Source organism: Pagrus pagrus (assembly GCF_965226575.1).
Source record: "Pagrus pagrus genome assembly, chromosome: 17".
NCBI lineage: Eukaryota > Metazoa > Chordata > Actinopteri > Spariformes > Sparidae > Pagrus > Pagrus pagrus.
Genome location: NC_140201.1, coordinates 25,848,055 through 25,864,592, shown reverse-complemented (window position 1 = coordinate 25,864,592; position 16,538 = coordinate 25,848,055). Strand labels below are relative to the sequence as shown.

The window sequence follows — 16,538 nt, the reverse complement described above, 5'->3', positions numbered from 1 at the left end:
TGCTGAGAGAAGGGAATTTATACAGAACCTTAAAGAAATGAAGTTAAGTTTTGATTTAAGAGACATTCTACAAAAAAACTAATTTTATTTATTTATTTTATTTTATACATTTATTTCTTTTTTATAATTATTACTTTCCTTTCATTATCAGAATTAGTCAATGTAAATTAGATTCCCGTTCCACACTCCATACCAGTCGGTGGCGGCGCACCAAAATGTTGTTTGCCAACCGCCATAAAACGCCAAGAAGAAGAAGCACTGCGACCACGAAGAAGGAGAAATAACAGGAAGCAAGCGCATGCGCAGAAGGGGGCCGGTCCATTGAGGGACAGTGAACAGTTCTCATTAGATTTGCTCATTAGATCATCAAAACGTCGTACGCAATGAGGTAAATCTATTTCAACCCCTTTAACGTTAAATGGCATTGTGTTTTACAGTTTGTAACGAGAACATGTTGGTTGCAGTTCTTAGTTCCAGTGCGAGTTGTGTTAGCATAACACGAAGCTAGCATCGTGCATTGTCTGAACGCTGGCTACAAGCTAAGCTGTTAGCAAGCTATCGAATTAAATTGTTTTAATAATTCTTCCAAGTTTATCTTCGCCGTGAAGCGCGTTGGTGTTAAGCTGCGGAGGAATTTAACTTTAACATGTGTAATATGTCAACTGTCCAGCGGGCTAACGTCGCCTAGCCATGTAGCTGATTGAATGAATGAACGATGTGTATCGTAGCTGAGGTTATAGGAGCGTAGCAGCTGAGTCCATCAGGTCCAGGAGGGATGGGGGAGGCAGTGGGATGAAACAGTGCTTAAAGGGAGTATTGGTTATGTTTTATGTGTGAGCAGCTCTGACATGTTACTGTGTTTGTGTCCAGAGGAGACCGCGGCAGGGGCCGGGGAGGCCGCTTCGGGTCCCGTGGAGGACTGGTCCAGGGGTGAGTTCTTTATTATTCATTACAGCAGCCGAGCCTGACTCTAGTGTCCGGACAGATTCAGCTAAAGCATGCTTCCCTCAGACTGAACCGAGGGGAAGTTAGTTTCAGGTTGGATATTGGACAGACATTCACTCCGGAGACACCCAGCGGCGTCTCTCCCTCAGTGTCACCCAGTGTTGGCAGCAGGAGGACGGTTGGCAGACTCAGGGACCATCAGTATGATGTTATGACCCAGTGACTCCAAACCAATGCTGAAGACGCACCTTTTATTACATTTTACTTTACTTTAATTTTCAGAATAAATATTCACGAGCCTGTGATGTCACCACTTTGGAGTGAAATAACCATCCATCCATGTTGGATCCCCCACATTCATGTGCAGTGCTCGAAGATGTTACTGCCAAACTACAAACTCTGAAGCTCTGTTTTTCATTCCTGTCTAGGTACCGTCCATTTGTCCCACACATCCCATTTGATTTTTATGTGGTGAGTAACAATCCTGCCTTTGCCGAGGGGGGGTAGGGGTGTTGGTGGTTTGTTTTCACTTCAGCAGGGAACACAAGAAAATGAAGTTGAAGCACTAAAATGCTGGCGCATTGTCAATAATAAAAAATTAATAACTCGGATGTCAGTAGTGCTAGTTGCAGAAAATAACAGTTTTGTATTTTTCCTATTACTGTCTGTTTGTCTCCCTAAAATAGACAATATAACATCCATTCTGTTCATGTACAAACTCAAATACTACATATCATAACATACTCCATATATACATAGGCAGATAAAGACCCCGTCAACCTGTTTGAGAGTCCAGACTAGAGATATTAATGATAAATCATTGATCGAATAATTGGCATCAAGAATTTAAGCAGTTAAAGATCAAAGATGGGCACAAATGCAACAAAGTATCTTGTTACAAAATACGAATACTTGCTTATGAAATCAAGCAAACTAAAATACTGATATGAGAAAACATTAAATTAAAATACAAACGATTTTTAATTTAAAGATTACAACAAAACATGTTATACAAACTGATATCAGTAGTAGTATCAGTATCAGTAGCCTGTATATGGATTGGACTTGACAGGAGCTCTGCAACCTAAAAAAGCTGTTTATGTGTGTGAGAAAGGCCAGAATTATAGCAAAATCTCTGTTTTAAGGAATACCCGTGTACGTGTGGATGGCCTAGTTCACCTCTGACCGCAGCCAGTATCATTTTTGGTTGTGCTTGTGTGTAGTAAAACGTGTGCTCTTGCTGTATTCACATGCTCCTTAGATTGTCCCTTTTCCTGAGTTAGGAAGTCATTCTTCCGACTTCAGTGTGTTCATGTGCATCATGTTGGGATGTGGGAGCATCATGGACGCAAAAAGGAGGTGTATTTTAACGCTTTGAGTGTTTAAACAACACTTTGACAGCTGTTTCCAAGCTTGAGTGACAAGGAAACAATGCAGTGACTTTACAATACATAACTTTCTCTCACCATCAACCCAATGTTTATTTTCGTCCGCCATGTTTCAGTGTCATATGACATCAGCTTGTAGTGTTCTGACCTGAGAGGGCATCCATGTGAAATCCCAGTCGGAAAAACAATTTTTCTGATAGTTCTAACAGCATATGAATGCACAGTCAGTAGCACCTGTAGCCACACACAACCGTGATGTCACAGGGTCCTGGATTACACCTGCACATCACTGCAGGTGGCTCAGAAGTTTTTTCAGGGGGTGATATGTCACCATTGTTGTTTTTGATGCGATTTCTGTAAAACGACCATAGTATTCTACTAGTGTGTGTGTGTACTGCAGGGTTTCCTCCAGGATTTTTTTAAACCGTGGGGGAGGTCTGCCCGGGTGGAAGAGGGGGGGTGACGACGACAAAATGAATTTTGGAATGTGAAATTATGACTATTTCAAACTGAATGTTTTTCTAAATACATTTTTTACTATAGGGTTTCCGGTACATGAATTGAAAATAATTGAAAATAGGATCTTGCAGAAAATTACCTGGGCATTACCTAAGCTAACGTTATGTCGTGCTGTTTAAAACGTGTATCTGAAACGTAGCGGGTTTCCTCTATCAATAGAATATTAAGTTTTACAGTTAAAAATTAATCTACAACAAAATAATATCTCTCTCTACTGTATGACCAAAGACTCGACATGCTTTATTAGGCCTAAAGTAATCTCTCTTTAACAAGTGTCGATGGTACAAAACTAAAATAAAAATAAGAAATAATGATAGAAATAATGCGTATCCTGTATTAACCAATCAATAACACATTTATTCCCACTCAGGATTTTTTCTGTGGCCTAATCCATCTATAACATTAGGGTCGTTTTCACGGGTTTGAACAAAACTGTATCAATATAACCTAGCTTAGGTACAGGGCCGTAGCCAGGATTTTTTAAATACCGAGGTCAACATTCGGCAGACTCCACATGCATCTCACTGGTTCCTTCTCCTGCTCTTTCTCTCTCCTCTCCTCCTGTCTCTGTCCCTTCAACCTCTTCATCTCTCTCTCCTGTCTCATCCTCTGTTGAACTTTTAAAATGAAAAGTCTGAGTATACTACTGAGTCATGATTACTGTAATTTGACCTAATATTTTAATGCCATGTTTAGTCACAGTATTACTTATCCATCCAAACATCCAAATATTATTACTGATGGATAATTCATACTGTGACTGAACATGGCCTTAAAATATTCTGATTCACCGTATGTCCTTTAATTTTTCAGCCTAGGCTACATTTACAGTAGGTTACAGTTTAGCATCTCTATTGGCTATCTGCTGCATCTGTAGGCTCCTTCACTATTTTTCTCACTCTCTTAGCTTATTACATTTCTCACCTGTCCTCCTCTTTGCCTGATCATCCTCTGCCTTTCTTGCTGCAACAAATGATAACTTGGGTTGATGCAGCGTCTTACCACTACGCTGCATCTTTGCTCCGATTCATTTTAATTGCCGTTCTAAAAATAGACCTGCAGTCACGTCGCGACCGTGTTTACTTTCGGTTTTAATGAAACGAAACTTTGGGAAAAAAATACGAGGACATGACCTCGGTGTCCTCAATGGTGGCTGCGGGCCAGCTGGTACCTTTCCTTCACCCTTCTCTCTCCCTCCTCGTCGGACTCGTCTCTACTCTCTTCGTCTTTCGCGCCGCAGCCAGACAGGCAGGTGGTGACTCCGGTGTTGGTTTTTCAAAATAAGGGTATTTGCAGCGTAGCGTCACATTTCATGAAAAACACCATGTTTTGTGCCAAAATTCACATTTCATACAATAATTTACATTAACATAAACATAAAACAACATAAAAACAAGGTACAACAAAACAAAACATTATTCTGAAGGTGTGGCGGCTTCTATTTTGCCGTGGCCGTGCGCCACAATCAATTACACGTAGAGGAAACCCTGTACTGATTCACACTGTTGTGTGTCAGTGTGAGATGGCCTTCCCCAGAGTGAAGCCTGCGCCTGATGAGACGGCCTTCAGCGAGTGTCTGCTGAAGAGAAATCAGGACCTGAGCCCCACACCGGCAGAGCAGGTCAGTCCTCAAACACCAAATTACGATTTATTTATCTTTTGTTCATGCAGTGTGTTGTTAACATTCACTGACAGAAACCCTGTTTATTGGTCTCTTCCTGCATTTAGTCCTCCATCTTGTCCCTGGTCACAAAGATCAACAATGTCATTGACAACCTGATTGTTGCACCAGGCAACTTTGAAGTGGTGAGTCCTTTTTTCTTTGATTGCAGCTAAAAACCTGAATGACTGAGTGATGTGCACATTATTGTAGTTCAGATCGGGGTGTGTAAGTTGACAACACACTCTACTTGTATAATGCTGATTAGTGTTCTTCTGTCATGGTCCAGTCCCCTGCCCTGCATGTGTAAGACATTCCCTCTTCCAGCACACCTGATTCAAATGGTCAGCTTGTCATCAAGCTCTGCAGAACTACCCACTCATGTGATCAGGTGTGCTGGTGCAGGGAAACCTGTAAAGAAACGCAGGGCAAGGCCCCGAGACCAGGATAGAAAAACATCTCAGCCTGCCCGTTTAACAATAGTCCCATTCACACTGCCCTTTCAATGCAATTCAGTCAGAGTTGAAATGGTTCCTATGCCTCCAAGCAGACACAGTATAAATACACAGTACACAGTATGAATACAGACTGCAGACAGACAGTATGTATACAGACAGAAAATCACAGCCACAGTTTGAACTTTAATGTCGTCGGTTCACAGAAAAATCCAGAAGTTTAATGTGTATAACAGAAGCATCGTTTGCATTAAAATGAATAATCAGCAGGAGCATCACATCCTGACATGTCCAGTGATAAAACTGTGACAATGAACTCTGAAAAACCAGACAGCAAAGCAGATGCAGATCCAGCTGTTCCATGAGTTCATCACTAATTTCCAAGTGTAGTTTTGAATTGATTACACTTTACACTGCAGACACACGTTTGATTATTTCACGGTGATGTGGGATCACAGGTATATCCATGGACACCGTGGGAAATCTGTGGATTGGGCGGTCCAGGTCATAAAACTAAACATTGTGATAATATCAGATGGGCTGCTGGTGGGTGAAATAATACATCTCATTAAAGAGGAAAACATTACATTACCTGTACTATAGGAAACGATACAAGTGCATCTCTCTGTTAACAGAGCTGATGCGCAATTACGCATGCATCCATATGTGGAAAAGCCTCTGTCATCCTGTCTGTCATCCTGTCTGTCATCCTGTCTGTCCTACGACTCTTCGTCACAGAAAAACGGTATCTGTCTCCGGCAGCAGAGCCAGGCTGCTCCTGCAGTTCAATGGCAGTGATTTTGTGTTGGATTCAGAGCAAAAAACTTTAACTCACCATGTCTTTGTCACCTTCCACTATTGTGTTGTAGTAGTTACTGTCTCTGGAAACTTGTATTGAAAAAAAATCACAGTGACTGTCAGCCCTCCTGACTGAGACTTCAGTTAACTTTCCCCCCGAAAATAGCACTACTCCCCGCGAGTGAGATCCAGACAGGGTCCTGTTTACTGATGATTATGTAATTATGTAACGTAGAGCGAAAAACATCATTTTGACACTTTCCAGGATGTATGGTGGGTCAGGATTTCAATCACAACACATTATAATTGCATCCATATGATTATAAACAGTCGGTGGGTACATGTTAAGATTAACAGGAGGACACCGGGGGGAACATGTTGAAAAAAACACACATATCTCAATGTCATGATGTGTACCGTCATGCCTCTTCTGGTTCCGCCAGCATGTTGTATGAAATGACACACTGGAGCAGCTTTAAGCCGCCGCTGCTTGGTTCAGTGTGAACAAACAAAGGCAGTGTAAAGACGAGCATTCAGTGTGGTGATAATGCGACTCTGTGTGAAAAGGGCTAGTGTATCAGTGTGAACAGGGACGATATCAGGATTGTTTTAATCTTTTGAAAACATTTATGATGACAACATGAATAAACATGTTGAATGTGACATGTTGGGTATGAAAAACAACTTGTTCAGCGTAAAGAGTTGTACTGTAAGTTTTCAGAATCATTAAATGGAGCCTGTGAATAATGAGTGCATTGCATGTTGATAATGTTGGACCTCTGTCTCTTCATAGCAAATTGAAGAGGTGCGTCAGGTTGGCTCATACAAGAAGGGCACCATGACGACAGGGCACAACGTTGCGGACCTGGTTGTAATCCTCAAGATCCTTCCTACACGTGAGTGATCAGTAGCAAGTGATGTCACCTCCCTATAAAGTGAAGAGGCTCTCAGTGTAATAATGCAAACTGTAACCCTGCTGCCAATGTGTTAACTATGACCCAGTATTAAAAGCTTTTGGAGGTGTGTTGTTCTCAGTCAGACCATCCAGTCGTCTATATGATATGGATGTATGATGTACAGATTAAAGACCCGTGTGGATCAGGTAAAGGTCCAGCTGACAGAACAGCAAATGGCTCTTGGTCATTTGCTGATGATTGTATTTTTTCTTTTACAGTGGAGGCAGTTGCTGCCCTCGGCAACAAAGTAGTGGAGACACTTCGCACACAGGACCCTACTGAAGGTAACACAACAATGAACTTTTGTTCACTTCTTAAAAGGTTAAAAAAGTTGGATAAATACGTGCATGTTTTTTAATTTAAACCCTAACCCTAATTTAACAATTTGTGTGATATTATTTAGTTTAATTTAATTCAGGATTTAGAAGATGGACTTAGTTTAATTCAGTGACCAGTATTAGTTGAGGCGTGTCCTGTGAAAATCACCCAGGCCATTTGTTTGAAAGCATGCACATTGTATTTGTTAAGGTTTTATTGATTGTGGCCCACAGTGAGCCGGAAATGTAACATTGCTATGGTAGTGTACCTGTGACAGGCAGCTGACTGTGTACCTGTTGCTTTCAGTGCTGTCCATGCTGACCAATGAGACGGGTTTTGAGATCAGTTCAGCTGATGCTACCGTCAAGATCCTGATCACCACCGTCCCTCCCAACCTGCGCAAGTTGGACCCAGAGCTGCACTGTACGAGCGCACACACACACACACACACACACACAGCATTTAAAAGAAGTGTTTCTATGGTAACCCTGTAGCTTATGGGTTAACACCACCTACCATGAGCCAAAACGTCCCCAGGTGAAGACAGACTGTCTCTGATATGTGCTGCAAAAACTAAGGACACTCAGCCTGAAGGGGCCCCACGAGCTCAACAAGTTTATATCTCTTAACTGCCGGGGAGATTTTTCCCTTCCAACATTATCTGGGCATGATTTATACATCTGAGTCATCACCTGAAATTTGGCTGTGAAGTGTAATTTGATGTTATATGTTCTGTACAAACATGTCCTTACAGAATGTCTTATGAAACTTCATGAAACTGTCAGTCATCTGTCCTCTGTGTTGATGCTCACAGACCTCAGTGCTTTTTCTAATCCAGCCTGTGACACCAGTTAATGTTATGTGTGTTGTGTCTCTAGTGGACATTAAGGTGCTGCAGAGTGCCCTCGCTGCCATCCGCCATGCTCGCTGGTTTGAGGAGAATGCTTCTCAGTCAACGTAAGGACGTCTCCTTTAACTACCAATCAGCCTGCTGTTCTCTATTAACAGAGCTGATTCATGTAGAGGCACGACTCTAATATGCTTGCCTGAATTTATTGATTATTTGATGCTGATAATATTCAGGGTCAAAGTGCTGATCCGCCTGCTGAAGGACCTGAGGCTGCGCTTCCCTGGCTTTGAACCCCTCACTCCCTGGATCCTGGACTTGCTGGTAAGACCAGAATTCTGCTGCTTCACAGTCCGAGTGCTGATATTTTACATGACAACACGGTCAGATTAAAACACAATTGCCTGTGACTGCATGTACACCTCAAGCCTTGAATGTTAGACTGGGTAGGTGTTGCATATTGGCACATGTACCCCACCAGTGATTGGCTGGTGTCAATTCTGTTCCAGGGCCACTCTGCAGTGATGAACAACCCGTCCAGGCAGCCCCTGTCCCTGAACGTGGCCTACAGGTCGGCTCCCACTGCCCTCAGTATTCAGTTAGTTACAGTCACTGTAGATGGGATGTGTCTCTAAGCTTTGTGTTGGACTGTGTGTTTTAAAGACGCTGCCTGCAGATGCTGGCTGCTGGTCTCTTCCTGCCCGGCTCTGTGGGCATCACTGACCCCTGCGAGAGTGGAAACTTCAGAGTGCACACAGTCATGACCCTGGAACAGCAGGTAGGTCTTCTCCTGCCCCCTGACTGCAGGCCTTACAGGGAGCTTCTTCTAGACTTTATGATGCGAGAATATAAAACTGCTGTTTGGGTGAAATTTGGGACACCCCGGTTGTGTTTGCAATAGGGGTGCAGCGTTCTATACTTGCATTGCATGAAAATTGGCAGTTATTGTAACGTGTACATCTGTTTATTTACAGTTTTGAATTCTTCTGTGTTAGCATTATTTAAAAAGTTACCTTGAAACTTTTCAAAAAAGCCATTTTTTCCATTCCTGTGAGGGTCATTGTAACTGATGCTAATAACAACTGTGTCACATTGTATACTGATGGCTATCGTACTGTGAAAATCTCATACCGTTGCAACCCTAGTTTTTAATGATGTAGGAGGCAGTATCACACTGGAACATGGCTATCTAACAGAGTTAAAGCTCTGAGTGTTGCATGAACCTGATGACAGTGTGATGATGTTTCCTTGTGTGTGTTTGTGCAGGACATGGTGTGTTTCACAGCTCAGACCCTGGTGAGGGTGCTCTCTCACGGAGGTTACAGGAAGATCCTTGGTCTTGAGGGAGATGCCAGCTGTAAGTTAATCTCATTCTTCAATATGAGCAGTACAGGCGGGCTTCATATGAGCAGGTGGATTTTAAAGATCATTGCCAGGTCATCATTCCAGTGGATCTCATGGAACCTTATTTCGGAAAAAAAAATATACAGAAGTCAAAGAGGAACAACAAATAATTTTTGATCCTGTTTGAGTTGTGCCATGAATGTCATATATGGTGTTTGTCAATTTAAAAGATCATTTTTCAAGTCAGTCTCAGTTTGAAGTAAAATATCGCGCTCAGTGAACTACATCATCTCACTCAACACACGTCACCAACATGGAGCCGACTGGGCTTAGAAAAGATAACATACAGGAGCAGCTCTACAATGTTAAGTTGGGGGTCTTGGTGAGCGTTCAATGAGACGTCGTCACTAACAAGATCGCTGGCTGTGTAGTCCTTATAATGATGTATTTTCAGTCTGATATTTCATTAGTTTGATGACAAACTGACTTTATTGACTTTGAAAATGATCTTTTAACCTGACAAACCTCATGTGTGTGATTCATGACACAGTTCAAACACACTTTAAAGCAAAATTGCCCTGGAACCCCCTCAGTCATGTTCAAAAACAGACAGAACTTAACCTTTCTCCACATGGGACATTGAGTTGCATGTTTTATATACTGACCTGTGATTCCACAAATTGAGCCTGTGTGGGCGATAAAATGAATGAATGAATAATACTAATCGGACTGTTGCTGCAGACCTGGCAACAGAGATGTCCACATGGGACGGTGTGATCGTCACTCCATCAGAAAAGGCGTATGAGAAACCTCCAGAGAGGAAGGAGGAGGAAGATGAAGCTCTGGAGGAGGGAGGAGACGGAGAGGATGAGAGCATGGAGACCCAGGAGTGACGAGGTGAGGCTCAGGTTGGAGCATCTCCACATTTTACCATCAACAACACACAAGTTTATTGCCTGAACTTTAATGGCTCAAAAGAGAAGATGTCTGTGTTCTTGTCTTTTGCCAAGTATTAGAACCAGGGTTGTCTCTGATGATCCACTGTTAGGACAGGAACTGTTTTCTTTGACAAGCCACAGTACAGTGCTCAGTTTGCCATCAGTTTAAACACAAAGAGGATACATCAGATCTGTTGCTCTCATATTATCAGTGTTGTCTTTAAAGGGTTAGTTCACAAAAAAGAGACAAAACATTTACCTCTTTACCCCCAATGCTATGTAGTAGACACATTTGTTGTGCGGCTGAGGTTCTGAGATCAACCCACACAAGCTGTTTGTAAACTGTTCATATACTCACTTTGACATCTAGAGTCATAACACTCTTGTTCTTCTCTCTGTCCATAGCCAATATTGGTCAGCCGTTGGAGACGTCCTGTCCACTGGGCCGTGCTGTGTTCTTTGGATGTTACCTGAACAGGAACACCAGCAGGAACAATTGTTCCACCTGCCGGGCACTGGTCCTGTGTTGTTTTTATTTTCCATTTGGTTTTTACTTTATTTGTATCAGTCAACATTAACATGGTAAATTAAACTTTCTTTTGTTTTTCATTTAGCTCGAGTCTTGTTATTTGTGCCTAAACTAAAGCAGATATCCAAGAAGCTGAAAGTGGCTCAAACAGTCAAACTCTTTATTACATGCAGCAAGAAAAACCTCATTAACAAAATGTTAACAGGTTAGATTTGAGTACACAAATGTCAACTCATGTACATTTTGAAAGATACTGTTTACAACATAGTGTGATGAAAAGTGATATGAGTGACGAGATGTTTTATTGATTAGAAAATGTCTTTGTTGTATTTAATGATGAAAACTTCAGTTAGAACTAACAAAACACAGGAAGTGATGATGATCTGTTAGATTCAAGGTTATAAAATATGTATTTTCTTTATTTATAAATATCTCACTTTATGCATTTAACAGTAACGTTTCTGCTGCTAACAGTTTGTTTATAGTTAGTGGCTTTGAAAAATGGAATGCAGGAAGAATGTTGAAAGTACAAACTCGCTCGGTGCAAATTGGCAAGAAACACAATTACTTGGACTTAAAGTTGAACCTCCTTGTTATTTTGATTGGTTGTTAAAAATCCAGAGGGGAGGGGGGGGAGGGGGGGGTCTTATCTAATATGAGCCTGTCCGACGCAGACACCAGAGGATGGAGAGTAGAAATATAATCACATGTGAGTCGTGTGCTGCTGGTGCGCAGGAACTTTTTGTTAAGACTGATCCCTGAATTATTTTGGTTTGGTGTATTATTGTATGAGTGGCTGCTACAGCCATAACCCCTCGACCTGACAACAATGACCCGTGCTGTGACTCGATACAAAGTTAGTTGGAGCAAAGAGGATGCAGGATGTGCCCTCTGTCCTCACTCTGCAGCAGCACACTCGGTAGACTGACTTCAGTGGAAAGGCCCATCTGTGGCAGGGTGGATCAGTCACTAAAGAAGACTGGCAGCCATCTGGTGAGTTTGTATTTCCAGCATTCTTCCTGTGAAAGGACTGAGCTGCTCAGTTACTTTATTATATTATTATAGAATGACAGTCGTGATGAAGGCTAGCTTTGTGAATGTGAGAATGCAGCATCACTACACTGCAGCTCTGTGTGGACCTGGGTCACACAGGTTTCAATAGTCCTGGTTGATACAAGCTTTCTCTTATTCTGAGGAAGTTTAAAGGATTTGGATGCCCTGCCACTATTCCAAACTGATCACAGTGCACCAGCAGCTACTCTCTCCTCATATTGATCGGTGTGTCAAACCTATTGGAAGCTGATCTCAGCTGTCCTTGTGGCTCCTCAGATGGAGCCCTCAAACATGTACCTGTTATCATGGCTTGAGTTTGAGCCAAGGGTTGATTATAGTTAGGATGGAGAGGACGGAGGAGGCCAGGCCGCAGGCCCCGACAAAGCCTTGCCCGGTGGGGTAAATCCCCAGCCGGTCCAGGGGGACGAAGATATCGCAACTGTTCTTCAGCAGGTCTAACAGCAGTGGAGGGTTGTTGTACAGCACTGTCACCAGCAGGTGGAGCCGCCTGCGGAGCCACGCAGACATGACGGGCAAGGCAATGGTGGCCGGAGCGGCAGGTGAGGACGAGGACAAGCTGTCAGCAGGCAGGGTGGTGCTGGGGTAGGGTGAGGGTGGAGATTTTGAGGCTCTGTACCGCTCTTCACTCTCCATGAGGAGGCGGAGCTCGTACACATCTCGAGTCAGGTTGAGAATCAGAGCAAAGAGGTAGTACCTGCAGATTCAACCACACAGATGGTGTGAAATTAACTTTGGCCCACAGTACCATTATCTGAATATTAACAAATCAACTCAGGCATTCTCTGAACACATTTATTTAGGACCTGAGATGGTTAGAATGTAACTATGGGTCTAATTCTCTGTGCTCCAGAAATTCCACTGACATGAAACTCACTGCCAGAACGAAGAGAAATTAACCATTTATGTATCAGCGACAAAGAGTCTGTTACTACCACAGAAACTATTGGAAATGTAGATGCACGATGAACAGAAATCTAAAACGGAACAATTAAAATGATCCAGGTTTAACCCCTGTTGACCTGTCAAATGGAGTTTTTCAGCAGAAAAGCAAATCACAACACAACAAATATTTTGTGTTAGCATTTCTTAGCTAGAAGCTCAGTCATTAGCTTAGCTGTGGTTCGACATTTGTCAGGTTTAAACCTGCATCGTCTGAGACAGGACACTTTGTGACACAAGAGCTCACTTATCTAGATTCAACCTAAACCTGCTGCAACTTCAGCTTAAACCAGTATCGTAAAAAGTACCCAAAGTCAGGCTTAAGTAAAAGTAAAGATGTGGTGTTATAGTATTAATATAATATTAATATAAATATCTGCTGGACAGACCAACTTCACCCCAGACCACATTTGTGCCTTACTCGACCTCTGTCTGACGACCACCTACTTCCAGACTGGTACAGACTGCTCTGTAATGATGACTGTGTGCGCTGATATCAAAACTACATGTATTTTGGATTTGTGTCCAAATGTCCGAGGCAAATAATACAGACGTGTGTTCACACATACGGCTCCTCCAGGTAAACTATGGATAAATCCACAGTTACAGTGCATGTGAGAAAGCTTGAGACTGAACTCCGTTTCAAGTGTTTATGTACTGTAACAGGCTGAACACACGTGTGCACGGTGGAATGAGGTAATGTCAACTCAAATTTCATCTCACTTCATCACAGAAGTAACAGCGGTGATCTAATAAAACACAACACGTACATCCGCCTCTTTATTTTTGACTCCACAAAGGTTACTGATTATTTCTGCTATAGATGCGCTTGTCATTAAAAGGTGCACATTGAAAAGAAAGAAGACTCCCTCACCTGAAAGATCTCTGACTCCATTTGTGCTGGTCCAGTTCGGAGATGAGGCCTGTTTTTCCAGCCCACAGGACGTTGTCACAGGCAAAGTACATGGCTCTGTTGAGGTGGCTGATGGTCAGGCAGAGCCTCAGCACGCTGTCAGAGAGGTGGATGGCCCTCTTTGCGGCTTCCAGTGCCTCCACAGAGTTTCCCAGACGCAGCACTGTGGGACACAAACGCACATCAGCCACAGTCCTTCAGCTTTGGTGCTTGGAACAATAATCTCAAAATGGCTGCTTCACTCACACTTTCTTGTCAGGCTCATGTGTGCTTCCAGCTGACTGATGGTTTTGCGAAGTTCAGCCGCTGCCCCGCCCTTCTTCAGAGTGTAGCCCAGCAGGGTGCACGCATACTGAGCAGCCCTGTGAGAGCAGAGCACACACGCTCAGTAAGCTATAGTGAGAAGTAGAGGTAGACCAATAAACGAGCCAATATATCAGATCCATTCAAATCTCTGTGTATACGTATCGGCCAACAGGTAAGAAATGTCAAAAGAGAAGTGCCAGACTAGGGGGCATGGTCTGTCCATCAGAGAACACTGACAAGATGATTTTGACACTGTAAAATGTCCTGCAGAGAGTGCACGCTGATCACAATTCAAGTTCAATAAAGTATAATCTGTGTCAAGGTTGTTTCTGGTGTTATTTATGTTAAGATGCTCATATGTCATTACTGCACTTCGAATTCCAAAACATCAGTATCAGCTGGGTTATAGTGAAGCACCTGACAATACATCGTGAACTAACAAAGGGAGCGTACCTATGGAGCGTACCAAAGGTCCTATGTTCCCCGATCGGGGAACATAGGACCTTTTTTTTTAAAAAAAGGGTCCTATGTTCCCCGGTTCCATACAAAGCGGGGAACATAGGACCCTTTGGGTGAACAGCGGGGAACATCGGACCTTTTTTTAAAAAAAGGGTCCTATGTTCCCCGGTTCCATACAAAGTGGGGAACATAGGACCCGGGGAACATAGGGATGACCCCCTAACAAACCACTGCAACTGGGAAAGAAAGAGAACTTTGGCGGCAGGTTGCAGAACAGTAGCCAGGTTCTGTAGGTTCTCCTGAGAGTGTAAAAGCCCAGATGTTGACTGCAATGCCATGCTGATATTTAGGACTAAAATAAAAGATGAGCTCGAATTTTAAAGTATTTAAAGTAAGTTCAGTATGCATGAAGTGCAGCACTGTGAACATGTGCTGCAGTGATAAAGAGCTTTGTATTGAACAACTCAGTCAGAGAGACTGAGTGTAACATTGAGTCAGCCTGATGTGAAGCTAAGCCTGACCGGGATCAGTTGCCATGGTAACATACTCCCAAGCCCTTCTTTAGTTGAGCCGAAGTTTAAAGTATATACACAGAGACGGACAACACGCAGGTGTCCCGTCCCTCAGTGTCACAGCACAGTGTGCACCTGTCACAGCACCCGCAGCTACTGTAGACACGAAGCTTGATCAAATACAGAAACCATGTCGGACCAACTCAGTCCACAGTGTAATCTTCGTAAAGCAGCCTGCAATTACAACTAAAAACTAACCACGTTTGATTAGTTGTCAACTTCCATCACATAGCACAGATAAAAGTTAGCTAACTAACTGAATCTTTGGTAATGTGCGTAAATATTAGGATCATGGCAACACTGACATGTCCAACGTCGTCGTTATTGTTAGTAATAGTGGTAACATTACCTAATTACTCTCTCCTTGGCTTGGCTCTGAGCGTTAAACCGAACCCAGGAGTCCATACTAGCTTGTTGTTTGTTCTCGGCCTGGAACAGCTGCTCGATCACCACTAGCTTCGTTAACTAGCTTCAAGCCTTTATGCTAGCAGCTAGTTAGCAGCTAAATGTCACTGTGCTCAGGGGGATGTCTGGTGCTTTCAAACCCAGTAGTTGCAGGAGTTGGATCACAGAAGAGCTTCTGTCTAACTTTACTCGCTTCCGTATCCGCCCAGCGTCTTCTTCTTCTTTGTATTTATTGACAGTGGTAAACGTTAGACAGCTATTTGGTGCATTACCGCCACCTTCTGGACTGGAGAAGAGGCTCGCCACAATGCGGTGAATTTTAAATGAAAATGGGTTTAACCAAACTACCACAAACTGGCTGAAGGTAACAGTGTTCCAGCAGTGGAGCTCAGGTTGGTCTCTGGCTGCTCTGGTCTTATTATACAACTTCAGTTCACATCAGGTGGGACTAGGTGGGGGCTCAGTGGAGGGCCAAGTGTCCCCTGACAGGTTAATCCACTCATAAACACAGTATTTTTTCCTTAACTGCAATCATTTTATGACTGTAATTACTTTGATTTTACATTTACAAAAACATATGCTCAATGTGTTAAATAAGATGTATTAATGTGTCAGATATGGGCACCAGGGTAACCACTAGCTGCTGCTCACTATAGTCTGAATCACAGCTGAAACTCTCAGACTATCGCCTGTCTGTCATCTGTTGGAACCATAAAGAGCTTTAACTTCAGTGGAAATTTGAATATAGAATTTTGACTTAGTTCTACTTTAATATAGTATTTTTACACTCTGTAACTTTGACTGACTTTTGTCGGACAATGATTTAAATATTGAATAAAATCTTTCCAGGAACGAACTTTAGAAAAACACAACAGAGACTTCTTCAAAAGATGTTCCTGCATTTTTCCATCCTATTTCAGGATCAATCTACATTTCACATGTACCCCCGACTCACCTCCTCATAAGCTCTGTTTAGGTAACTCCTTGGTACAGTTTGATAATCAGTCTTGAGTGGAATACTTCGATGTCACATTCAGCTTAACCATGCAACAGCTATCTTCAGTATTCAGCCACATGAACCAGAGCTACTCAACAAACAGGTATAAACTGCATGCTTTGAGATTATATTGTCCATGTGGTCTGTGTGTCAGCCAGCTGTTTTGGGCTATAAGA

The 16,538-nt window shown here is 42.7% G+C and overlaps 2 protein-coding genes across 5 annotated transcripts; one reads left to right on the top strand and one right to left on the bottom strand.

Annotated features, from left to right (window-relative positions):
- The first annotated feature begins 273 nt into the window (after nucleotides 1–273).
- On the top strand, nucleotides 274–10,781 carry ilf2 (interleukin enhancer binding factor 2). Of its 4 annotated transcripts, none has more exons than XM_084380132.1 (15): nucleotides 274–388; nucleotides 871–930; nucleotides 1,374–1,416; nucleotides 4,369–4,473; nucleotides 4,581–4,658; nucleotides 6,559–6,661; nucleotides 6,940–7,005; nucleotides 7,346–7,462; nucleotides 7,918–7,996; nucleotides 8,123–8,210; nucleotides 8,396–8,457; nucleotides 8,550–8,664; nucleotides 9,153–9,243; nucleotides 9,972–10,127; nucleotides 10,574–10,781. In XM_084380132.1, the coding sequence occupies exons 1-14, from the start codon at nucleotides 384–386 to the stop codon at nucleotides 10,121–10,123; spliced, it is 1,164 nt and encodes a 387-aa protein (XP_084236258.1). In that variant the 5' UTR covers nucleotides 274–383; the 3' UTR covers nucleotides 10,124–10,127; nucleotides 10,574–10,781. The 4 variants fall into 4 exon arrangements, with proteins under 4 accessions (XP_084236258.1, XP_084236259.1, XP_084236261.1 ...); XM_084380133.1 differs by having other exon boundaries at nucleotides 9,972–10,138; XM_084380135.1 differs by lacking the exons at nucleotides 274–388; nucleotides 871–930; nucleotides 1,374–1,416 and adding an exon at nucleotides 3,987–4,104.
- A 59-nt stretch (nucleotides 10,782–10,840) lies between these two features.
- Nucleotides 10,841–15,652, bottom strand: pex11b (peroxisomal biogenesis factor 11 beta). The gene is made up of 4 exons (XM_084380137.1): nucleotides 15,310–15,652; nucleotides 13,870–13,985; nucleotides 13,585–13,786; nucleotides 10,841–12,465 (listed from the first exon to the last, which is right to left on the bottom strand). Exons 1-4 carry the CDS (start codon nucleotides 15,363–15,365, stop codon nucleotides 12,054–12,056), a joined length of 786 nt encoding a protein of 261 aa, XP_084236263.1. The 5' UTR covers nucleotides 15,366–15,652; the 3' UTR covers nucleotides 10,841–12,053.
- Nucleotides 15,653–16,538: the final 886 nt, after the last annotated feature.